This window comes from Xenopus laevis, chromosome 4L (assembly GCF_017654675.1).
Source record: "Xenopus laevis strain J_2021 chromosome 4L, Xenopus_laevis_v10.1, whole genome shotgun sequence".
Taxonomy (NCBI): domain Eukaryota; kingdom Metazoa; phylum Chordata; class Amphibia; order Anura; family Pipidae; genus Xenopus; species Xenopus laevis.
Window position 1 is genome coordinate 23,412,722 of NC_054377.1, and position 26,065 is coordinate 23,438,786.

The window sequence follows — 26,065 nt, forward strand, 5'->3', positions numbered from 1 at the left end:
GTCGACATGCTTTATAAGCCCATGCCCAAACCACCTATGTCAAGGGGTGGGCACAACTTGTGGTAGCAATGCAAGTAATTCCTGTCTCTGTTTGGGCATGTTGGGACTACCAAAAGTCAGTATTCACTGTCCCTGTCTGGTTGTGTCAGGACTGCCGGTAGAGTGCTATGAACAAAAATGTGTCACATTATAGGCAACAAAACCATAGAATGTAGAATTGTACCAACTTAACGAAATGAAAAATGGACGGTAATAAACTGTCTAATGGACATTATTACAATGCAAAATGTGATATTTTTTTTTATTGCATGAATTATTTTTACAGTTACCTTTACTACCTATACACATTACCATAGCAAAAAGATTGGGCAGTTTAAAAGGACCTACTTTTTTATTTTAAGCAGATAATCTATAGAGCCCGTATATGTTAATTATGGTATTTGTTATTCTCTTTATTATTCTTTTATTAATTGCCGTCACCATGCAGTTGCGCCAATGTAACGCTGTCAAAGACTGCGCTGTGGGCATAATTTAGTGATCTACAAACATTGTATCGCTCTTATGCATATATATATATATATTTCGCCAAATAACAGCACTCCAAGGAAGTAAATAACGCCAAAAAAGATTAGTAATATGCCAGGTTTATTAGTTCCAACGTTTCGGCTCCATGTTGGAGCCTTCGTCAGGGAAAAGACGACCACACTCCAAGGACTTTGTGTCTCAAAAGCCAAGTGAAGGCAAGTAAGGGTTTGATGGCCAATGAGTTTGATCCTTGGTGGTTCATAATTGCTTTGCCACTGCCAGCAAAGGGGCGATATTGAGCTTATAAACGCACTCTCTCCAAAGAGTGGATTGGGGACCTCTTCCACAGCCTTGTATCAGAGTCGTGTTCACTATTGGCATTATTTTAATGACACGGGCACGTAGCAAACCCTGAAATAACACTCTATATGTATTGACTTTATTTTTGTGCACAGTAATTTGATATCACTTTTACAGATACTTATTTATGCACTATTACATTATGGCACCCAGTTCAGCAATTGTGCAATTGTGCTGAGCTGTCTGGCACTTGTTGATGACATCATCATTATGCTGTTTGAGGCCTAATTTACACTTTAAATCTGATTCACTGTTGTGTGTGTATTCACCCTCCTGAAGACGGCCTCAGTTGGAGCGCCGAAATGTTGAGCAAGAATAAACCTTCACTTGGCTTTTGAGACACGAAGTCCTTGGAGTGTGGTTTGTTTGTTTTCTGCTATACTAATGTGTTGACCGGCACCCAGGCATATATATATATATATATATATATATATATATATATATATATATATATATATATATATATATATTTATTATGTAGTGAATAAAGTACCCCCTATTGTAAAATATAAGGATATTATGGGGTATATTTATTAAAAAGTAAAGTTATTTCTATGGGATTTTTGATAAATACGCCTTTAAAAATCCCATAGAAAGGAATAGAGAGAGAGGCGGTATTTCAGTCTAGCGGACTGTGGTGATCTCTAACTTCACTCTTTGATAAATATACCCCTATAAGTCACCAAAGAGGTCCATGACCATATTAAAGGTCATGGAGCTCTGAGGTTATAATATCCTCATATTTTCCAACAAGGGGTCCTTTATTTCTTATAATACACAAGTTTTAGTGAGTCATGTGACAAAAATGACATCATTACTCACCATTTATAACTGATGGATAAGGATATAATTTACAAGATATTCATGGCTTTTGTGTATTATTTATATATATATATATATATATTAGGTTCAGGTTAGTACGGGGCATCCAGAATGGACCCATTCTGAATGTATAGGTCTGATTGTGGTCTTTTCACAACCTGGTAATATACCCTGCTCCAGGTTCTCAGTATCTGCTTGATGCAAACTTATCTAGCATGTGAACAAAATGCTCTTTTACAGCAACTTAAGTGACTATAAAATCAGCGCTGCAAGGGTGTTTAGAAGTGCTCAGGGCACAATATATGCTAATATTTACATTCTTTTTTCCTTGTAATCCAACTTGAAACGTTATTGGGCGTTGCATAAATAACAGAACATTCTCTGTTTCTGTTCTTGTGTGACAGTCCATATCAGAAAACACAATGAAAAATAACAGGTTGGTGGCTTCAGACAGTGTCCACCATAAGTGCTTTGGGTGGTGCAGAATGTGACTGACTCTGGTTAAGTGGAACTTCATCTTTGGGAACCATCTTTTGTGACTCACATTGGTTAAGAGGCACCTCTTCCTTTGAAATCTTTTTAACGGTACCTTTGTCTCGTGACCTTAAAAGAGGGAGATCTGTTATATAGGAGTCATAGATAATGTTGAAAACACAAAGTAGACTATGTCTTCAAATAGAACTATGTGATGTACAATAAGCTTATTACCTGGCTTCCACCTCTTCAACACTTTCGGGCAGCTGCTGGTTGCGGGTTTCCATCAGAAATGTGGCTGCACCTCCAGATATTATAGCAGTCACACCATAGATCGCAGATGGTAGGATAGGTGAGATTTCCCAGAGCAACAATATCAATGGAGCCACCACAGAGCCTACTCGGGCCATCATTGCAACAACACCTGTCCCGGTCTGTCTGTATGGAATAGAGATGGAATTATCACTTTTATTTATTGACTCTCTTGTATAAAGCTTAATTTCCACCCACAACCCACTGTTGCATAAAGGCTCACCACCAACCTGATCACTGTGGGAAACAGTTCTCCTGAGAACAGGTAGGCACAAGCAAAAGATGCTGCCATACATCCTTTCCCAAAAACAGCCAGAACCATACGCAATATCTTCATGTCTAGAAGGAGATAAGGAATTAGGTGCAATAACGATAATTACTGCTCATATTTCATACATAACGAATATCTTGGACTACATAGTTACATAGTTAATTTGAGTTGAAAGAAGGCCAAAGTCTATCATATGAAACCCAGAGTCCATACAAACACACACTGACACCGACCACTCCATACACTCATATAAAATATTTATACCAACATCTATACTAATTGTAGATTTTAGTATCACAATAGCCTATAATATTAAGCTTGTTCAAGAAATCATCCAAGCTCCTCCTAAAAGCAATAACCAAATCGGCCATCGCAACATCATCTGGCAGTGCATTCCACAACCTCACTGTGAAGAACTGCCTACGCTGCTTCAAATGAAAGTTCTGCTCCTCTAGTCTAAAGGGGTGGCCTCTGTAGCAGTGATTATTTTTATGGAAAAAGAGCCCCCATTATCTGTCTATAATATCCACTAATGTACTTGTAAAGTGTAATCATGTCCCCAGGCAAGTGCCTTATATCCAGAGAAAACAACCCCAACCTTGACAGTCTCCCCTCATAATTTAAATCTTCCATTCCTCTAACCAGTTTAGTTGCACGTCTCTGCACTCTCTCCAGCTCATTTATATCCCTCTTAAGGACTGGAGTCCAAAACTGCACTGCATACTCCAGATGAGGCCTCACCAGGGACCTATAAAGAGGCATAATTATGTTTTATCCCTTGAGTTAATGCCCTTTTTTATGCAAGACAGTAATTTATTTGCTTTAGTTGCCACAGAATGACACTGCCCAGAATTAGACAAGTTATCTACAAAATCCCCCAGATCCTTCTCAGTTAAGGAAACTCCCAACACATTAACATTTGATGTATAACTTGCATTTATATTATATCTGCCAAAGTGCATAACCTTGCATTTATTAACATTGAACCTCAGTTTTACCCTTTTTTACTGGCAGCATCCTGCATTGGGCTTATAGTTCTGCACAATTTAGTATCATCAGCAAAAATCGAAGCAGTACTTTCAATGGTCATTAATAAACAAGTTAAAAAGCAAGGGACCAAGTACAGAGCCCTGCGGTACTCCACTAACACTGGTCCAATTAGAGAATGTTCCATTTACCACTACTCTTTGTAATCTATCCTTCAGCTAGTTCTCTATCCAAGTACAAATACTAAGTGTAAGGCCAATATTCCTTAATTTAGCCAGTAACCTTCTGTGTGGCACTGTATCAAATGCTTTAGCAAAGTCTAAGTAGATCACATCCACTGCCACCCAGAGTCTAGGTTCCTGCTCATCTCCTCATAACAGGCAATTCAATTAGTCTGGCAAGGTCTCTAATGCATAAATACAAAAATGTAACAAAATAACCCCTGTTTTGGGTACATATGCAATAGCATTTATTATACTTATCATTTATATATACTTTAAAGCCTTTAGAGTGCTCCCACAACCCTCCTGTTTTGATACTCTAATGCATAAAACCATGCTGGCACAAATACATAATGTTATTTGCAATAAAGTCAACTTAACTCAATATGCCTTTGAAAATCTTTCATACCACTGATGTCAGACTAACTGTCCTGTAGCTATGAGGCTGAGAACAAAATCCTTTCTTGAATAGGGGCACCACATTAGCAATTCACCAATCTCTCACCAATCTCTCGGCACTATGCCAGACCTCAATGAATCCTGAATAATTAAGTAAAAAGGTTTGGCAATTACAGAGCTAAGCTCGTTTAGTACCCTGGGATGAATACCATCCGGTCCTGGACCCTTGTTTATCTTTACATGTTCTAGGTTTAGGTATTGCAGTTTTTATATTGTAAGTAATGTGGTAATTCCTTGGCAGCCAACAGAGCATCATATCATCATGCATCTATCCACATTTCAACAATCATGCTTAGATTCAACTGTAAAAGCAAATCTGCATTGCAGTGTTATGACTGAATTACCTGACTGCCCTATACTCTATCTCTCAACATTCTACTGTTCAGCAAGTACTGTGAAGTCTATTTGCCACCAAGAGTGTTGGAAGATGTTAAACCATTTTTGGTAGAAACAGGCACTCGGTGAGTAGCTCTTCAACAGGTCTGCTGTTTGAGTGCCTGCTTCTACCAAATACAGTTGTTTCTGGTCCCCTGGCTGAAGGATCAGGGCAGTGTACCTGAGCCCCCTAAGACTTTTTAGTGAGTTACTGATCTTTTTCATGGGCTATTCCATTGAATTGTGGTGGAAGATGTTCACCATGTCTAACAGATGAAATGCCCTCTTCTGAGGATAACTAATATGATAGGTAGTGAGAGAAAATGTAATTGAAGTAGCAGTCATGGCCATTAAACTCACCCTGAGGTATAAAGGCATTGGCCAGGAGTGCCACCCCAGCTAAAATCAGTACTGTAGTCTGTGTCACGCGTCGTCCTGCGTAGGTCATTAACAGTGCAGCAACCAACTTAGCGGGCAAATCAATGGCTCCAAATGTAAACTGCAGCAGGAAAATACTGATTCCAAAGTTCTGAAGGTCCATACCAATTCCATAAAATGCAACACCTGAAGAAAACCTGGTTAAAAAGGTTAAAAAAAACTTCCACAGGTGCTGGGGAGTTGGAGCAAAAGAATTATAGTTTGGGGGTTGCTGTTAAAAAGAAAAACAGTGTGAGGTTGCTTACCATACCATCATGAGGCATATAGTCACTTTACGCATTCCTGGGGTACGAAACAAATCAAATATCGAGTGCGAACGTTTAACTTGGCTTATTTCAGATTGCATGTGGGAGATAAGTATCTGAAACAGAGTACAATTGTATTTTAAGAACACTGGACGAAGGACTATTTTACATTCTAGAGTACAGACAATGTAACACAAGTTTATATCAAGATCCCAAACTGAGAACTGTGCCTAGAGGTGAAGGTTATGTAAAGAAGCAATTGGAGATACAATGCATATTGTTCCTTGAAGCTTTGGTGTAAGGATTAACTAGCCATGAAGCATTATAAAAAATTAAATCCAATGTCCTATGAGAATAAAACATGAAAACTTCAAATGCAGTGATTCATTTTTACTTTGTATATAGCCCAGACGTACCACTAGTGGGATTAAACTGAATCGAGACCATTGTAAGCATGTTACAAAACTAGAGGGTCCAAAATTTACCTTCTGAGATAACATTTCTCCTTCCTTTCTTTTTCCATTTATTATGGCTACTCTTCGCAGGTATTTTAGAGCTTCACGAGATCGACCTTTCAGTATGAGCCAACGTGCAGATTCTGGCACCAACCTGGAAGGGAAATATAAGGTATTTATAAGTGCCCCAATAGATAATGAGAAAACAAATCCATAAGGTGTTCTGCTTACCAAGAATACAAGAAGAAGAAGTAAAATGGGGCAGATACAGTGAACTGCAGCCACCGCCATTCTCTGATGCCATACGCCAGTGCTGCTAACAGAAGCTGGCCACAGGTAAAGCTAGCAGTGAATAGAGTTCCCAAGACAGTCCGTCCCTTTGGTGGTGTCCATTCAAGAACTGTCAATGAGGGATAAATATACTTTAGTACCTACATAGCAGCCAATACTGTAAATATAACTATGCCAGAATGTTATTAACATACTCTAATTTATCTCATATTTTTATTAAACCAAGCTCAACCAAACTCACATCCATGACTTTATATTATATATCAATAAAATAATTCGAAAAAGCCGTGGTGGGAAAAAACTCAATAAAATCGAGCAAAAACTCGAATCTCAATTTTTTTTCTGGGTTTCTGATCAGACTAAACCCAGAGCAGATCATGGTATCTTCAAATTGTAAAAGGGACATCTCCAATTGACTTATGCATGAACTTAACAGGTTTGAGATTGAGGATTTTCGTATTCTGACTTTTTGCATCTTCTGGGTATAATAAATCTTGAAAAAAATTAGTTTTTTTCCCCTCTGAAAATTTAAGTTTTTGCCCAAAAAACTTTGCTCAGAAAAAAAAATAATCAAGTTTAGTAAATAACCCTCAAATTGTCATGAAGATAAACCATAAAACAGAGCTGACAAGGATAAAGGATATAGAAGCACGAGGCCCAAAACAGTCCTACTCAGAGAGTTGGAATTGAGAACGATGCCTGAGAATGCGATCCCACAGAGACATCGGAACGTGCAATAGGTAATAAAGTTGGGAAGGAAAGCAGCACAGGTCCCACAGACAGCCATTGCAAGGTTTGCGACAATCAGGATAGCCCTCCTTCCAAATCTGCATCAAGAAAATAAAACAAAAAATGTATCTAAGGACTTCATACTTAAATACAAATATTTTCTCCTTGCATAATGGAGTCTTGCTTACAAAATAGTTAGAACAAAGGGTGATCTAATTATCTACTATTTAAGAACCAAACATGAAGTTGTTGCAATGTCCCCATTTGCCATGTTTAGCTCAAGAAATAACAAAAAATATAGATTTTTTTGTACTTACAACTATTGACAAAATGTATGTTTAGCACAAGCCCTGTTCATTGTACTCATGCTGAACCTTGGGGTATACTGTCCCTTGAAGAATAAGGAAAGCTACCAAGGCAGTTTATTGCCAATAGATTAGCCACACAAGTGCAAGTTAGAATGTCATTTGTATTCTTTAGAATTTTCCATACAGCTAAACAGCTCTAGACACTGTCTCTGTTTGTTTAGGATAGCAGCTGCCATATTAGCTTGCTGTGACATAATTTCCTGCCTGAGTCTTTCCTTGCTCACTCATAGCTCTGAACTCAGATTACAGCAGGGAGGATGGAGGGGGAGAGGTGCAAACTGAGCATGCTCAAGTCCAAGCCCTGGAGGTTTAAGATGAAAAACAGGAAGTCTGATACAGAAGCCCATGTGTACACAATAGAAGGAAAGAAATGTGGTCTCTCTTTTGACAGAGGACTACTTTGAGGGTTTACTAGTGTATTTTTTATAGACCTTTCTGATAAAGCTTATTTAGTTTTAACCTTTCCTTCTCCTTGTAAATAATATAAATATATATCAATATATGTATTAGGGCAGGCAAGTCACAGTCAAATGAGATGGTGAACCGACTTCATCAGTAAACCTCAGTGAGGACTGCAGCTACCAAAATGGGTTCTGTAGTGCATTTTAAGTTCATTGCTAACTACATTTATATTCAGAATTCCAACTTTACTTCAGGTTGGTTCTAACTCATGATTTGAAAATTAAAAAAAATGGTGCGTTGACACATATAAAGAAATATTCACAAAGGATCAGGGGGCCACAAAGTAACTTTTACCCTCCTATTGTTTTGTGCTCTAGTGTATTTAATTCTTTATGGAAAAAATATTAAATGGAATGAAGGATGGAAAGGCAAGAGAAAAAATAATAAAAAAAAAAAGGATGGCACTATCTCATCTGGCTGGCCACTGGCTGTGGGGCATTGGCCAGTGAAGAATAAAAAGGCTATTCTGTGTGCTCAGTAGAAGTGAATGGAATGTTCTTCCTCCTGGCTAAAAACAAGGATTTATGGGCAAGGCTGCCATTAGTGTGGGGGAAATGGTGTACTGACATTAAAAGGGGTGGGGTTACCTACTAGAGAGGAATGGGATTTGAGTGGATCAATGGAGGAGTTTTGTAAGATTGGAGATGGGGTAGGTTGAATCCGAGGTGTGGTCTTTAAAGCATATGTGGTACCACAACTGCTTACAGTGGAATATAATAAAGATTTAGGGAGGACTAGCCACAACAAAAGAAACGGACTACTATATATTAATATATAATTATAAGCTCTCCCATGGATAAACTTCTATTGGTACTCCCCAAACAAAGATTTCACCCTTCTCCCCTGACTGTGTGAATACCCAAAACTCCCAGACAGACCTGTCAAATCTTTTCTTCGTCTCTTCTTCAGGGCGTCAATCTCCCGAACTTCCTTCCTGCCGGCTATAATGAAAAATCGCTAGTGGGATGGCACTCGTGGCACTTCGTTTTCCGAAGTCAGCCAAAGTTGCCTCATGAGGAAACTTCAGGCGACTTCAGAAAATGAAGCGCCGCGAGTGCCATCCCGCTGCCGATTTTTCATTATACCTGGCAGGAAAGTAGGGGAAGGCAGTTCGAAGAGATTGTCGCCCCAAAGAAGAGGAGATTTGTCACCGGGGCGACTAACCTCCCCGAATCTGCCCGTGTGCCCTTACCCTTAAGGTGGCCATACACGGATAGATCCGCTCGTTTGGCGATGTCGCCAAACGAGCGGATCTCCCTCCGATATGCCCACCTTGAGGTGGGCAATATCGGGCTGATCCGATCGTGGGCCCTAGGGCCCAACGATCAGATCCTAGCGTTCGCCAAACGGGCGGTCGGATCGCGGGACCGCATCAACGAACAGATGCGGCCGCGATCCGACGGGATTTTTAATCCCATCCGATCGAGATCTGGCCGACTTTCGGCCAGATCTCGATCGGGGAAGCCCGTCGGGGGCCCCCATACACGGGCCAATAAGCTGCCGACTCGGTCTGTCGGCAGCTTTTATCGGCCCGTGTATGGCCACCTTTAGGGTGAGCTCTCTGGTATAGGCAGCCTGGAGATTTAAAGCCCAGGGATTGTACCATTCCCTTTTGTTGCATGATTTTGTACTGTGCTCTTGCATTTATAAAGCGTTGCAGCGTTACTGCTTAACAAGTCTGTATGTTTTATAAAATACCTGTCAGACACTCCTCCAAGCACTACAGCTCCCACCAACACTCCTGCCATGTAGATGGACTGGGCTATTTGCCTCATTTGACGAAGTTTACAGATCAAGTCCCACTGCAATAAAAATTTTTTAAGAAAACACAGAATAGAAGATCACCAAGCACAAACATTTCAATTGTACAAAAGCAGTTTCAAATATACGATAGTACTGTTTTATTTAGCTTCTTATATGGCTACTCTAAAGGAGGCCATAGACGCACCTATAATATCGTAGGAAAAAATCTTCGTACGATATTCGGTGCTTGTATGGTGGGAGATGAGCTGACCAATATTGACAGAAGACTTGGATATCGGTCGACTCGATTGGGTTGAAAAATTTTAATCGGGCTTCTTTGCAGGCACCTGATCGCCCACTGTTTGTGCTGAATCATCAGATACAAGTAGAATTCTATTGTTTCTACCTGTATATCTGACGGCCGGAAGTCGGCAGTGCGCGAGCTGCCGGGGGCCTTGAGGGGGTGCGGACCCTGGCCCAATTGTACCCCCTGCTCCCCCTGTAGTTCCGCCACTGGGTCCCTTGAACCATTTGAAGACGTTTTTAGCCTTCATTATTATTTTTTTTCGGTGGTCTGCGTTGTAAATTTGATCAATTTGAGGTATTTGAGTTTTTTTTTTGCACCAATAACTCAATCAATTCAAGTATTTCACATTCGAGTTTTTACATAAATAAGCAAACATTCGAGTTGTGAGTTTATTCGAAGTAGAAAAAACTTCATAAACCAAACTTGACCATTGATAAATAATCCCCTAAATCTACTAAAGAACGTTTAAACATTTAATAAACCCAATAGGACGATTTTGCCATCAGTATGGATGTATGCAGTTAAGTAACCATCATGTACAAGGCACTGTTTGGTTACTACAGAAAAAAGGAAGTCGTTGGATGTTCATATTATTTGCTTCAAATTTACTCTATGAGAGATAGTCTTTCCATATTTCAGAAATAGATATTTTGTTTCTGCGTAAGAGATCCCATATCTGTACGTCTGTCAGGAAGTCAACTTTGGAGTTTTAAAAAAAGAACTAAATCCTAAAAATGAATATGGCTAGAAATGCCATATTTTATATACTGAACTTAATGCACCAGCCTAAAGGTTCCGCATCTTTATAACAGTAATGATCCAGGTCTTCAAAATTGTCACTGGGGTCACCATCTTGGTTTTTCTTAGGAATGTCAGTGACATGCACATGCTCAGTGAGTTCTGGGCAGCTGTTGAGAAGCTAAGCTTAGGGGTAGTAGCAAATCAGCAAGCAGAAAATGAGGTTTGCCTGCTGCCTTGCAGTGCACCACATTGTTTGTTTTTGATTTGAGAAAGGGAGGTATCCCAAAACATATAGTGAACCACAAAATAAAGGTGTCTACAGATTAATAACCACATATTGTCAGCATTGATTATTTTTAGAGTAGAGGTATTGGACCCACAGTTAAATTGCCCAGGAGCAATAGATAGGGATAGGTAGTCAGTTAGTCCTAAACTCCACTGACAATCTGTTGTGTTTGCATTGGATTATGGTTATAGATATCCCCCCTGAATTCTTCCACAGAAATGCCTTAGGAAGGCCTGATTATAGCTGCTTAAAAATAACAATGGAAGGGCCACCTTCAGCAGTCCCACTGGGTAGCTTTAAAGTTATTCACATAAGATAAAAAGCGACTATTAGGGCAGAGTTTAGGGGAGATTAGTTGCTGGCAGGATGCCACTCGGAGCGCTTTGTTTTCCGAAGTTGCCCAAAGTGGAAACTTCAGAAAACGAAGTGCTCTGAGTGCCATCCCTGTGGCGATTTACATTCTAGCCGACGGAAAGGCAGGGAAAGTAGTTTGGGGAGATAAGTCGGCCCGAAGAAGAGGAAATTTGTCGCGGGGTGACTAATCTCCCCGAATCTGACCGTGTGTGTCTGCACTTAGTCTACTTCCAACTGGTTATCTGGATAAATGATGTAAAGTTTAGAGCACTCGGACCTGATACTGCGGCATTTCTGAGACTAATGGCACATACAGTATGGAAAAATACAGCACAGAGAATCTGGAGTAAACTGTATTTAAAGAAAATAGATAATATAAACTAGTTCCACTTGTGTTAGCTGTGCATTACCTCTGTGACAATGGTAGAAGAGAAGTCACTCTTATCATAGACCCATCCATCTTCACAAGGTTCTGTATAGTTTGTTAAAGTACCATTTGTCCACATATTATAGAGAGTTCTCCTGTAACGCAAGCAGCTCATGGGCTTTTCACTTTCGTCCACAGGAATAAATGCTGGCAGATCATTCTGGTCATAGCCCATTGTATTGTTGTCCAACGAGGGTACCCAACAGCGGTGTGCAGGAATAGCAGCAGTGAAGTTTTGTAAAAAGTTATGGCAACTCATAAAGATCATTGGAATCAACAGCATTGTAGTATGGATGATTTGAAACCGTCCCAGGCCACCGACACTCAGCAGGAGATCATTGAAACCCATTGCGATGTGTTCTACAAATACAAATGCAGGTCAGCAGTCTGAAGGCAATGTAACTTTTTTTTGCTTGTGTTACTTATAAATCTTGGCAATGTGCTGCTCTCTAGCCAGTTAGTTTTATTGTATATTTGCTGTTGGCCTCAGTGGCTAAACTGGCAGTGAAGCGAAAGTCCAGGGAATATATATCTTATCTATTTTTTACATACATTTTAGACTGGTTAAAACATTACTATTTGGTATCTCATATGGGTATCATATGGGTATTTGGTATCTCATATTAATGTAGAGAAAGGGTAAAGGAGATTTTTCCATATAGCAATTTTATAAACTGCCCCAGTGCATGAAAAGTATGGCATGACGTCATTGTGAATTTTCACAAGAATTCCAGACTGATATCCATATCAACTAATGAAGACCTAATGGTTTTCCATTTCAGTTTGGACAGTAATGCATTAGAGCAGTAATCCCCAACCAGTGGCTCATGAGCAGCTTCCCTAACCCCTTGGCTCCCAGTGGCCTCAAAGCAGGTTCTTATTTTTGAATTTCTATTTTGGAGGCAAGTTTTTGTTGCATAAAAAACAGGTGTACTGCCAAACAGAGCCTCCTTCAGCTGATAGTTCATAAAGGGTCTACCAAATAGCCAATAGCAGTCCTTATTTGGCATCCCCAGGGACTTTTTAATGCTTGTGTTGCTCTCCAATAACCAACTCTTTCTATATTTGACTGTGGCTCACGGGTAAAAAAGGTTGGGGACTCTTCTTGAAAATATAAACTGATACTTTCATATAAACCACAGGCATTCATAATGAACAACAGTAATAGTAAGCCTGCTATCGGGGTGCTGGGTACTAACATTCTACTGAGGCAGACAATATTGCAGCTCTCAATCATACCCAAATAATGCCTACAATTTTGTTCCGTATAATAAATATGACAAACATGCAAAATTCTGAATTCTGGTAGAGTGGGGCTTAATGCTTGTGTTTCACGCATAGAGCTGGAATAGCTTGTGAAGTATCACATGACCAACTGATTTTAAACTAGCTATTGTATCTTTAATTTCTATTAATGAGAAAACTTTAAAACAAAGATTTGGGGTATAACCTTACTTAGTCCTGGGCCAGTTATTCAAAATAGGCCCTGGCATTTAAAGTACAAAAGGCCCAAATATCAAGCCCACTAAATAGTCACTGTCTATGGCATCTTATAGCAGCCCCTCTGGCATTTGCCAGAACTCACAGATCCACAGATTGCCAGGTTTGTCTGGTTTTAATAAATACCCCCTGTAGTAGCCAATTATCATTGTCTATTTTGTAGCTGTGACAAGTAGCTGCTACTAGTAGATCTGGGTGTCCTCCTTTACCTTTAGGAGTGTGTGTCAGTGCAAGTATCATATTGTATGTATTAATATTGTTTACGGGCAGTGGCTGATGGGGAGATTTGCAGGTCGCTATAAAAATGTCCAAATCTCCCAAAAACGCGTCTTTATTAGAAATAACTGAAATCGCCTGCTGTAAAACCATCACATTGCGAAATTGCCCAAAGTTTCCTCCCGAGGCAACTTTGGGGGCGACTTTGGAAGAATGAAGCGATGCCTTGGTTATACCACTGGTGATTTCAGTTATTTCCAATGGAGACAAATCTCCCTGCCGGCCACTGCCCTAAAGGTGCGCATTTTTGCATCTATTTTCATAAATTTTGCACTTGTACAGTATTTGTAAAGGAGCCTTAAAGGGGTGATTCACCAGTAAGTTAACTTTTAGGGTGTTATAAAATGGTCCTTTCTTAGTAACTTCGCAATCGGTCTTCATTTTTTATAGTTTTTTTTTTAAATTAACTTTCCACTTCTGACTCTTTCCAGCTTTCGCCGGCAGCCAAAAAACTATTACTCTTTGAGGCTACAATATTATTGTTATTTGTATTACTTATCTTTCCATTCAGACCCTCTCCTATTTATATTCTAGTATCTCATTCAAACCACTGCCTGGTTGCTAGGGTAAATTTGACCCTGTTGAACAAAAAGATTAATTATTCTACAACTACAAAAAGACCAATTGCAAATTGTATCAGAATAGCACCCTTTAAACCATACTCAAATGTAAGGTGAATATTCGAATATTCGAATTTCAGAATTTTTTTCAAATTCAAATCGAATTTGGATTAACCCCTAGACGAAGTGCACAAAAAAATAGCTCAACATTCGGGGTAGTTCATTTTTAAGTTAATTTTTAGCATGTTATAGAATGTCTATTTCCTAACAACATTGTAATAGTTTTTCTAATTATTGGCTTCATCTTCTGCCTCTTATTCAAATGGGGGTCAGTGACCCCAGGATCCAAGAAACGACTGTTCTGTGAGACTAATTGTTCCCACTTACCTTCCTATTTTTAATCCCTCCGATATTTATATTCCAGTCTCTCATTCAAAAGCTGCCTGGTTACTAGGGTAAATAAGACCATAGCAACTAGATAGCTTAAAAATCAAACTGGAAAATATAAACTAGAAAACCATACAAATAAAAAATGAAGACTAATTGCAAATTGTTTCAAATTATCAATGTCTGCAGCACAGAAAATGTTCATCTAAAGGTGAACAAACCCTTTAATTATATTCCTTGAATTGACCCAATCACTAAAAGGTCATGAAGTTGAATTTTAATGTTATCAAAAGGTCAGATAACTAAACATAATAAAATATCATCACTTACCTGATACCCGTGATGCTCCTTAAACACCACAAAGTGATTATCAGTTAATAGTGCTGCTCCAGCAGAATTTTGCACTGAAATCCAATTCTCAAAAGAGCAAACTTATTTTTTTATATTCAATTTTGAAATCTGACATGGGGCTAGACATATTGTCAATTTGCCAGTTGCCCCCAGTCATGTGACTTGTGCTCTGATAAACTTCAGTCAATCTTTACTGCTGTACTGCAAGTTGGAGTGATATCACCCCCTCCCCCCCCAGCAGCAGCCTAACAAAAGAACAATGGGAAGGTAACCAGCTAGCAGCTCCCTTAAGCTGGCCATAGACGCAAAGATCTGATCATACGAATCATCGTACGATCAGACTTCCCCATCTACCGACCTGCCACTAACCATTCCGATCAAATAAAGTACAAAAGAACAGATCAGCCGATGTTATGCCCGTGACAGCAATCGTACAAAAGTTATCTCCTACAAAATCTAGTGACAGTCTCCCTCTGAAAATCATACGATCGGCAATACATGCAGAGATATTATCGGCAGCCAACAGAAATCTTTTAACCTGTCCGATAGACAAACGACCGATCTCCACCGGACGAAAAACGTCGAGACTCTCCACACACGGTCCGGAAATCGTACGAATCGAGGATCAGATCTTTGGGTCTATGGCCAGCTTAACACAAGATAACAGCTCTCTGGTAGATCTAAGAACAATACTCAATAGTAAAAGCCAAGTCCCACTGAGAGTGATTCAGTTACATTAAGTAGGAGAAATAACAGCCTGCCAGAAAGTAGTTCCATCCTTAAGTGCAGGTACAAGTCACATGACTGGGGGCAGCTAGGAAACTGATAATATGTCTAGCCCCATGTCAGATTTCAAAATTGAATATAAACAAATCTGTTTGCTCTTTTGAGAATTGGATTTCAGTGCAGAATTCTGCTGGAGCAGCACTATTAACTGATGTGTTTTGAAAAAAACATGTTTTCCCATGACAATATCCCTTTAAACTAAAAGTAGTAACATCCCTGGATATCATTTAAGTGAATATAATCACTGGGGTGCATAACATTTGGACATACAAACCATAGTGTTGAAATGAAAAATCTTGTGATTGTAATCATGCAAACTGCTGAAACCTTTTTTTGCTGATGTCATTACAACAACTGAAGGTATACACCTGTTGGCATTCATGCAGCTTGTGATCAAGATAGTCCACAACACAACTTGATGTAGATGTAGCTCTACAAACTGGAGATGATTCTGTAGAGGCCAAAGTTTGAAGAATAAGAACTGATAAGGCTTATCGAGTAGCAACAAAACTAACCAAAGGATTCAATACAACTGAAAATAGACAAACCATATCAGAATTGACCGATAAAGAATCCATTGTGGAATATGCAAGTAATTTATCCCAATCTTTAACAATTGATGAATACAACATAGTGTTGAGCACCTTGCTATGTACCAATTGTTAAAATTGGCAAAATAAAAATGGAATTTACAGCTGATGTCAGGTCAAATATCAGTGGGTAATATCAGTAGCATGCACAATTGTGTTGAAGGAGACATTAGAATGTACTAGTGCATTATACTCATTTAGATAAAGAAGAATTGTGCTTAAAAAAATAATGTTTCAGGCAGATTTTTTGAATATTTCTGCAAAAACCCTAATAATCCCTCCCTTCTCTTCCACTTCATTTGGAATTCAGGCTGTGCAGGGCTACCGGCGGCACTCAGCTCACTGCACTGTAGGACAGGAACCAATCAGCAGCTAGCAGGACCTGATAGGGAACTGACACCTGTCTTTGCTTGTGTGACTGCAGGGCTGTGATTGGCTGTTCCCCCTCCTACTGTGCTTCTGGCAGGGACTGTTAGGACACGCCCACCCCTCATTTGAAACATGGACAGGGACCAGTGAAAATCTATAGGGAGCTCTAACACAGGGGCCATTTTTAACGATAATATACTGTACATTTTTAGCACCATGTAAAAGCAACACCACATGATATTACTCATAATTGCCTACAAAATATTTTTTTTTTAATTTATCCTATATGTCTCCTTTGAGTGATTAAGAATTATTTACCACTACAAGAAATGTTTAACCTGAAGTCCATACCCTTTGCCCCGCCCCCTGTACTACTGCAAGATATTCTTATGGACAATATCAATATTAATATGAAATATATTTATTTACTTAGACTTTGCTAAAGCATTTGATACAGTGCCACACAGAAGGTTACTGGTTAAATTAATGAATGTTGGCCTGGAACATAGTATTTGTACCTGGATAGAGAACTGGCTAAAAGATAGACTACAAAGAGTGGTGGTAAATGGAACATTTTCTAATTGGACCAGTGTTGTTAGTGGAGTACCGCAGGGCTCTGTACTAGGTCCCTTGCTTTTCAACTTGTTTATTAATGACCTGGAGGTGGGCATTGAAAGTACTGTTTCTATTTTTGCAGATGATACTAAATTGTGCAGAACTATAGGTTCCATGCAGGATGCTGCCACTTTGCTGAGTGATTTGTCTAAGTTGTGAAACTGGGCAGCAAACTGGAAAATGAGGTTCAATGTTGATAAATGCAAGGTTATGCACTTTGGCAAAAATAATATAAATACAAGTTATACACTAAATGGCAGTGTGTTGGGAGTTTCCTTAAATGAGAAGGATCTAGGGGTCTTTGTAGATAACAAGTTGTCTTATTCTGGGCAGTGTCATTCTGTGGCCACTAAAGCAAATAAAGTTCTGTCTTGCATAAAAAAGGGCATCAATTCAAGGGATGAAAACATAATTATGCCTCTTTATAGGTCCCTAGTAAGGCCTCATCTGGAGTATGCAGTGCAGTTTTGGACTCCAGTCCTTAAGAGGGATATAAATGAGCTGGAGAGAGTGCAGAGGCTAAGTGCAACTAACTGGTTAGAGTGATTGAAGACTTAAATTATTAGGGTAGACTGTCAAGGTTGGAAAAAAGGCGCTTGCGAGGGGACATGATTACACTTTACAAGTACATTAGAGGACATTATAGACAAATGGCAGGGGACCTTTTTACCCATAAAGTGGATCACCGTACCAGAGGCCTCCCCTTTAGACTAGAAGAAAAGAACTGTCATTTGAAGCAACGTAGAGGGTTCTTCACAGTCAGGACAGTGAGGTTGTGGAATGCACTGCCGGGTGATGTTGTGATGGATGATTCAGTTAATGACTATAAGAATGGCTTGGATGATTTTTTGGACAGACATAATATCAAAGGCTATTGTGATACTAAGCTCTATAGTTAGTATAGGTATGGGTATATAGAATTTATGTAAAAGTAGGGAGGTGTGTGTGTATGGATTCTGGGTTTTCATTTGGAGGGGTTGAACTTGATGGACTTTGTCTTTTTTCAACCCAATTTAACTATGTAACTATGTAACTATTTATATTAGTCCATAATAATACAATAACTGTAGGTTCTAACGGGGAGGTTTGGCAAAGAAATTATATTCAACCAACGGTATTACTGGAAAGATGATTTGTATATAAAATCAAAACACACTAACACATTTACAGAAAATAATAAGCCATAATATACACATAAGGAAAGGTACAAGGAAAAATTCAGAATGATATTTGCAATGCATATCAAAACAACCAGTGAGATAAATCAACAACTCTAACTTAAACAAGAATCAATATCCACAGTAACAAGAAGAAAAAGGTTACAACAACTATTCCAAACAATATGCTCTAAAACCTCTTACACCTATAACCACACTAATAAGTAATAACAATCAATGATAAAGAGACACGGAGATAGTTACCAGTCCTTGGACAGCATGTCTCTGGGCCTGCAGTGTTCCTGTTCAGAGGTGGACCCCCCTACACAGAGGTCTGTTCCCTAAAACAGAACTCCAGACTGTACTTTGGACACATTATATTACTTTGGACACATTATATTAACATTTTATTATGTTTTTAGAGTCTCACCCCCACAAGACAACTGGTTAAACAGAAGCCCAGATGGACTCTTGTTTCTTGTTTGATGATATAACTTTCCCACACCATATGTAAAGGAAGGCTTTTGAGATCCTGACAGGCTCTTTGCATAATATCATGAGAACCTGTACTTAGCCTTCATTTACACATTATAATGAAACTGTTAAGTCACATATCACCACCTCAGGGCCAACTGTTTATCTTGAATACACTAACGCTTCTGGCTCTTTCCCAGGTCTGTCTTTGTCTATAACCAGGCACGGATTTGTGGCAAGGCCACAAAGGCCCAGGCCTAGGGAGGTACCGTATATACTCGAGTATAAGCCGACCCGAGAATACGCCGACCCGAGTATAAGCCGAGGTACCTAATTTTACCTGCGAAAACTGGGAAAGCGTATTGACTCGAGTATAAGCCTAGACACAACTACAGCCCTGTCTCCCAGCAGCGCACATTCCGCCAAAGCGACCCCCCCAGCGATCAACCAGACTTCTTTGCAAAGTTGATGGTGACAGATAATTGCCAAACGGATTACTGTGTGCATTGTCCCACTGTCCCACTACCATGTTCAGAGGGTGCTGTGTGATATTGCCATCACTGTTAATCTTTTGTATAACCAACAGAGGGTGCTGTGTGATATTGCCATCACTGTTATTCCTTCATATAACCAACAGATGGCGCTGTGTGATATTGCAGTCACTGTTATTCTTTCATATAACCAACAGAGGGTGCACTGTTATTCTTTCATATAACCAACAGAGGGCGCTGTGTGATATTGCAGTCACTGTTAATCTTTCATATAACCAACAGAGGGTGCACTGTTATTCTTTCATATAACCAACAGATGGCGCTGTGTGATATTGCAGTCACTGTTATTCTTTCATATAACCAACAGAGGGCGCTGTGTGACATTGCATTCTCTCCCCTAGCGAACTGCCCGCTGACTTGAGTATAAGCCGAGTTAGACTTTTTCAGCACATTTTGGATGCTGAAAAACTCGGCTTATACTCTAGTATATACAGTATGTTAATATTTGACTCAGGGTCGGATTGGACATGGGGGGGCCCACTGGGTAACTATACTCTGGGCCCCCCCGTGCACATTCGCGAACATCTGGCCACACGCCAGCGCGCATGTGCAAACGTCTCGTGTGTGTACGCAAACGCCGGTGGGCACATGCGAACACCGACGCGCATGCGCACCGATTCATTTTTATTTGGGGGCCCAGACATCGGCTGAGGGGGGCCAGAAAATTGGGGGAGGGGGGCTGGGCCGGCGGGGCCCATGAAGGCCGGGGCCCACCGGGTTTTTTCCTGGTTTCCCGCCGGCCCAGCCCGACACTGATTTGACATTGATATTTACACATAAAATATTATGTACATTTAACATTTTCCTGGTGAAGCTTATTTCTTACAAATTCCCCCCCTAGAGGGTGAAAGAGCCCTCTATAACCATTAATTAACAATATTCCCGACAGTCCATAGCGCGGTTCTGATTCCCCAAAATAGTGGCCCAAGTTAGGTGATCAAGGTATGGGGAAGGGTCCATGTTAAATAAATGATTCCATCAAGCTGTTGAAATGTTTTCTAGTATTGTTTCTTTTGTTGGTTTAGTCCTTTGTTTCGCTTTATGAGTTTCCATGACATTATGAATTTATTGACTGTATTTAGGATTCAGAATTAGATCAAAGTTGTCATCCCTTTTTCTTACTCTCCCAGATTCATACGCAGCATCCTTTCCCATGTGGAGTTTGTTTTCTGTGAGGAACACTCACCCTGGTGGTCTAGTGGGCCGGCGGGGACGCCTGCCGTGTTGATCTTGACTCATTAAACGTCGGTTCTCCTATGGCACGCCGGGTTTTACGCGTTGCTGGAGTCATGATGTGGCCCTTCTGCAGTGCTTGGAGGAACAAGAGCGGAAACAAGACTATTAGGTTCAAGGTCTGCACCACCTCTCAGGTTGGAAGCCGTTCAACAGATGCCAAACCCTGCAGTTCAACCCCCTCTTGCAGCTTCCATGAGTCAAATTTAGTGGGGACAGGAGTAAGTTCAATATTTTTCAGGAGGCCTGTAGATTGTACCTCAGCTTTCTCCCTCATTCCTTTCCTACCGGTCAGGGCCGGACTGGGAGTAAAAAGCAGCCCTGGCAAAAAAAAAAAAAAAAGCAGCCCACACATAAATGTTTGCTGGTCTTTTGCTTATACACACGCACATTTTATATATATATATATATTAAAAAAAAACTTCCGCACACATAGGTCTTGATAAGTGAAAAAAGCTGGTAGATTTATTTCAACGTTTCGGCTTACAAACTATGACGGCTTGAGTTTGTAAGCCGAAACGTTGGAATAAATCTACCAGCTTTTTTTCACTTATCAAGACTTATGTGTGCGGAAGTTTTTTTGCTTTATAGATATGAATTTTTTTTCCAGCACCTAGGCATCACCATCTGAGTGCACCTGTCTAGTTATATGTATATATATATATATATATATATATATATAAATATATATATATATATATATATATAAATCCGAAGGTGACAGCACTCCGAGTCAAGTAGTAATATCAACAACAGCAATGAATAAACTATAACAGGTTTATTGTGTCCAACGTTTCGGTTCTATTTCAGAACCTTCATCAGGGAAGGAAAAATAACAGTGCACAATAAAATGGCTATTTAAACCTGCTGGTTTGGCGCCAAAACTTGGTTACTAGGGAGTCCTACTAAGTAGCAAAAGCAACACAGTTAAATGGACTTTTTGGACATTTAACTGTGTTGCTTTTGCTACTTAGTAGCCACTTTGTAGCTACTTTCTTCCTTTTCCCAGACTTGTGCAGTTTCCTGATACTATATATAGTTTTTAACAGTTCACTTTATAGTACCGTTACTTCCTATTTCTCCATTTTTGACTGTGCTACAATATACAGTATCCCTGGAGTACCCAGCACAGTACCCATTATTTGCATGTGAACTTTTTGCAGGAAGGCGACGAGGCACTAATAGTAGCTTGCAATAAGTCCTCAGCACCCTCAGTCCGTTGCAATGGGTTAGCAACAGGTTAACAAGGGGTCTCTGGCTCGCTTTAATTAGTGTACCAGCCCCCCTTAGACCTGCATGCTTCCTTTGTCCTGTAAAGCGCAAGATTGAGCAATATGACACTGATGCGCCTCATATGGAGGCTCGTGAATGCGCTTGGACACGGACGCTAGCTTAGGGTTGCTAGGCAACGCGACTACACGCCTGCACGCTGATCTGCTCGGTGCGCGAGTAAGTTCCGGTTCACCTCTGCAATACGATTGACGGGTAAGCTCTGATTGTGGGTACGGGGGCTGCGCATACTGTATCGAGCGCATTAAGATTGTGACTATGCATTTCCAAAGATTGCTAGTAACGGTACGTTCATCCTGTCACTGGGTTTGCGGGTTATCACTGTTTTCTCACGAATTAAGGTTGCTAGGACTCCCTAGTAACCAAGTTTTGGCGCCAAACCAGCAGGTTTAAATAGCCATTTTATTGTGCACTGTTATTTTTCCTTCCCTGATGAAGGTTCTGAAATAGAACCGAAACGTTGGACACAATAAACCTGTTATAGTTTATTCATTGCTGTTGTTGATATTACTACTTGACTCGGAGTGCTGTCACCTTCGGATTTATACATTGTATTAACTACGGACTGGCACCCAGACTTTTATACATTGTATTAACTACGGACTGGCACCCAGACTTGGACTGTACTTATGGTGTGCGTTCCTTTTGGACTACTATATATATATATATATATATATATATATATATATATATATATATATATAAATTCCAGGGATACCAGCACTCACGGAAAACTAAATAAATGTGCCTGGACGCGATCATTAAATTGATTATACAAAACAAAAAAAGGGATCAGCACTCACAGGTCTTTAATAAATTATTAGTTTTTTTAAGAACTATGGACTAACGTTTCGGCCCTTCCAGAGCCTTTCTCAAAGTACCGAACAGATTGTGAAAGTTGTTTAAATACACATACTGGCGGGAAAACCAGCAAGGTTACGTGTCCGTGTCGTCATATGGTAAGCGACTATCATTTACAAAACACTGCCTATTGCAGTGTATAGTCCATATTAAGTCAAAATGTACCCACGGAATCATTCCTAAAGTATCAAAGTGGTAAGTGAAGCTAAAAACAAAACAATATGTAACATTCTTATCTCTGCTAGCTCGTTACATTGTATCCTTCACTTAACAGATCACTCGGTGCAAGAGAACTCTGTGACCTGTCTTACATAAATGTTAACATATAAATGCTCATGGGTATTCATCTCCCCGTCCTATAATTGTCTACTCATCATAAAAACGTTGTTACCCAACTAAACTTCAAAACACTTCTGTACACTGTACCCATTAATACTACCCATGTTTAATTGCTTTTTGAGCTCTGTCGCCCTTCCTCTACTTCTCAGGTGTTTGTTCTAATATTGTTAAAATTAATTTAAAGCTATAGTTATATACCACTGGGGGTCATTGTGATAGACTGGCGATGGAAATAATAAAGGATTCTACAGCAAAGGACACATTCCTCTCCGGCCTAAGACTGATTGCTACCGCAACAAGCTGTAAGCCCATTGAGGATATACGATACTACTTCTTAACAAAGCTTGATTCAAGATCGCCCATCGGCACTAAATGTTCACAGAGGTTTGACTACCCTGATATCAACCACACAGACTGCCCATCATGCCCAGCACCATAAATGAGAAAAAACTTATCTGTATGGTGGCTCTGGATCCTTTCGATTGAGGGGGCCTGTGTATGGGTGCTCGGCGCCCTAGTTGGCTTTATCCATATAATACTACATGGAAGGATACAACCGGGTGAGGAGAGATGGAGACGTTTGAACATGTGCCTCACCGGGGACAGTTGTGGAGGTGAGCTGTGCATTGGGCCAGACAATGGTGGGCTCTGTGATCCGGGTGCCCTCTGTGTGACTTAAGTTGAAGAACATCTCACATTTGGATAATGTATCAGGGAGGACTGTTGGTCCTAACACTTTGACCAGGTGCATCTGGCGAATAGATCGTTGGCCTATATTGCATAGTGGATATAATGTTCGCTGACATAAAAGAGCTGACGGGGCTCTCGATCGCCCTGCACCTAGTGGTAATGTATATGTGCTGATGGAGGGGGCCCGTGACATATCGCATTAGGGGACACTCATGCGGTGAAGTAGTGGTAGGACACACACTTAAACCTCTAAGGTTGTATGTTGTATGTGATTCTGTTTTTTACATCTTCAGATGAACATTCATTGATCCGGTGTATGCAATTGACAGCAGAAAATGAACTGAGTGACTTAAAATTGTTCAATGCACACTTAGAGGGGTTGCATCGATTCTTTTATTTTCATTTTTTATTTTCATTTTTTAATCCTTTTTATACTTTTTTATGCTTTCACATTTGAGTCATGTTTTGTACAGGGATTAAGGTGTTAATTTGGGGTGTATTTTCATTTATATTGGGCGTTGCAGAAATTATGAACTGCTAGATATGTATTTAAACTGAGCACCAATAAGTAAGCGTATTTAGCACTATAATTATACTGTTTGTGCACACTGAGCAAAACTTTAGTTGTCGTTCCACATATGAATGTATTTATTGATTATGCACTAATGGGGTTTATCTATAATGGTTTATTATAATTTAGTACTTAATGGGGATAAGTGATTGCACACTGAGCAAAACTTTAGTTGTAGTTCCACATATGAATGTATTTATTGATTATGCACCAATGGGGTTTATCTACATTGGTTTATTATAATTTAGTACTTAATGGGGATAAGTGATTGCACACTGACCTAAACTTTAGTTGTAGTTCCACATATGAATGTATTTATTGATTATGCACCAATGGGGTTTATCTACAATGGTTTATTATAATTTAGTATGTAATGGGGATAAGCGATTGCAACCATAGTGTGAATCTATCACAATGACCCAGAGTGGTATATAACTATAACTTTAAATTAATTTTCACAATATTAGAACAAACACCTGAGAAGTAGAGGAAGGGCGACAGACCTCTATAGCAATTAAACGTTGGTAGTATTAATGGGTACAGTGTACAGAAGTGTTTTGAAGTTTAGTTGGGTAACAACGTTTTTATGATGAGTAGACAATTATAGGACGGGGAGATGAATACCCATGAGCATTTATATGTTAACATTTATGTAAGACAGGTCACAGAGTTCTCTTGCACCGAGTGATCTGTTAAGTGAAGGATACAATGTTACGAGCTAGCAGAGATAAGAATGTTACATATTGTTTTGTTTTTAGCTTCACTTACCACTTTGATACTTTAGGAATGATTCCGTTTGAAGTATATATGGGTAAATTTTAACTTAATATGGACTATACACTGCAATAGGCAGAGTGTTTTGTAAATGATAGTCGCTTACCATATGACGACACGGACACGTAACCTTGCTGTTTTTCTCGCCAGTATGTGTACTTTGAGAAAGGCTGTCGTGTCAGCCGAAACATCAGCGATCGTCCACTGAATAAACACATTTAAACACTTCTAAGACCTGTGAGTGCGATCTCTATTTCCAGCTTTACATTCAAACTTCAACAAGGACTGCACCCAGGCATAATTGATGACATTTTCGCGAGTGCCGGTTTTTCCCTTCACTATATATATATATATATATATATATATATATATATATATATATATATATATATATATATATATATATATATATATATATATATATATATATATATATACACACACACATATATCCAATATAAAACTGCAATAAATTATATAGTCAAACAACCCCTTAGTGAGTTCTAATATCCTTATTTACAGTAGGGGGTACATTATCCTTTATAATACATGAGTGGTACTTAGAGTTCCCTGTATAACTCAGCCTGCAGCCTTGTGCCTTTATATGGTCACAGAACAACCCCTCAGTGACTTCTAATATCCTTATCATTTACAGTAGGGGGTACGTTATCCCTTATAATATACATATAATATTTATACATATAATAATTAATGGAGTCACAGTGGGAGAAACAAAAATAAGCCAAATGCCTGCAAGAGTCTTGATAAAGGCAATGCTTAGGGGAGAGTAAATTAAGACTGGATGACCTTGTGAGGTTGGCCATCCAGATTGATAGGAGACAAAGGCAAAGGGGCTGAAAGAGGTAAATATTTATCCTCAGCTTGTAGTGCTGATAAAACACCCATTCCTTTGCCGCCTATTCCTCTGGATGAACCCATGCAATTAGGGGTCACTCATCTGTCCTCTGAGGAAAAGATTCGAAGGAGGGTGCAGGGTCTTTGCATGTATTGTGGGGATAAAGGCCATTTTCTCAACCAA

At 39.6% G+C, this 26,065-nt stretch overlaps 1 protein-coding gene across 1 annotated transcript in view; it reads right to left on the bottom strand.

Moving 5' to 3' along the window:
- Positions 1 to 1,560: 1,560 nt before the first annotated feature.
- The window catches only part of slc22a20p.2.L (solute carrier family 22 (organic anion transporter), member 20 gene2 L homeolog), a 41,596-nt gene continuing 17,091 nt past the window's right edge, over positions 1,561 to 26,065 (bottom strand). Inside the window, exons 2-11 of the mRNA XM_018257547.2 lie at positions 11,636 to 12,012; positions 9,493 to 9,596; positions 6,908 to 7,062; positions 6,176 to 6,344; positions 5,975 to 6,098; positions 5,490 to 5,605; positions 5,167 to 5,381; positions 2,724 to 2,832; positions 2,416 to 2,619; positions 1,561 to 2,310 (exon numbers count right to left, since the gene is read on the bottom strand). Of these exons, the coding sequence (XP_018113036.1) occupies positions 2,154 to 2,310; positions 2,416 to 2,619; positions 2,724 to 2,832; positions 5,167 to 5,381; positions 5,490 to 5,605; positions 5,975 to 6,098; positions 6,176 to 6,344; positions 6,908 to 7,062; positions 9,493 to 9,596; positions 11,636 to 12,001 (1,719 nt within the window). The 5' untranslated portion in view covers positions 12,002 to 12,012 and the 3' untranslated portion in view covers positions 1,561 to 2,153. The remainder of the gene's footprint in view (positions 2,311 to 2,415; positions 2,620 to 2,723; positions 2,833 to 5,166; positions 5,382 to 5,489; positions 5,606 to 5,974; positions 6,099 to 6,175; positions 6,345 to 6,907; positions 7,063 to 9,492; positions 9,597 to 11,635; positions 12,013 to 26,065) is intronic.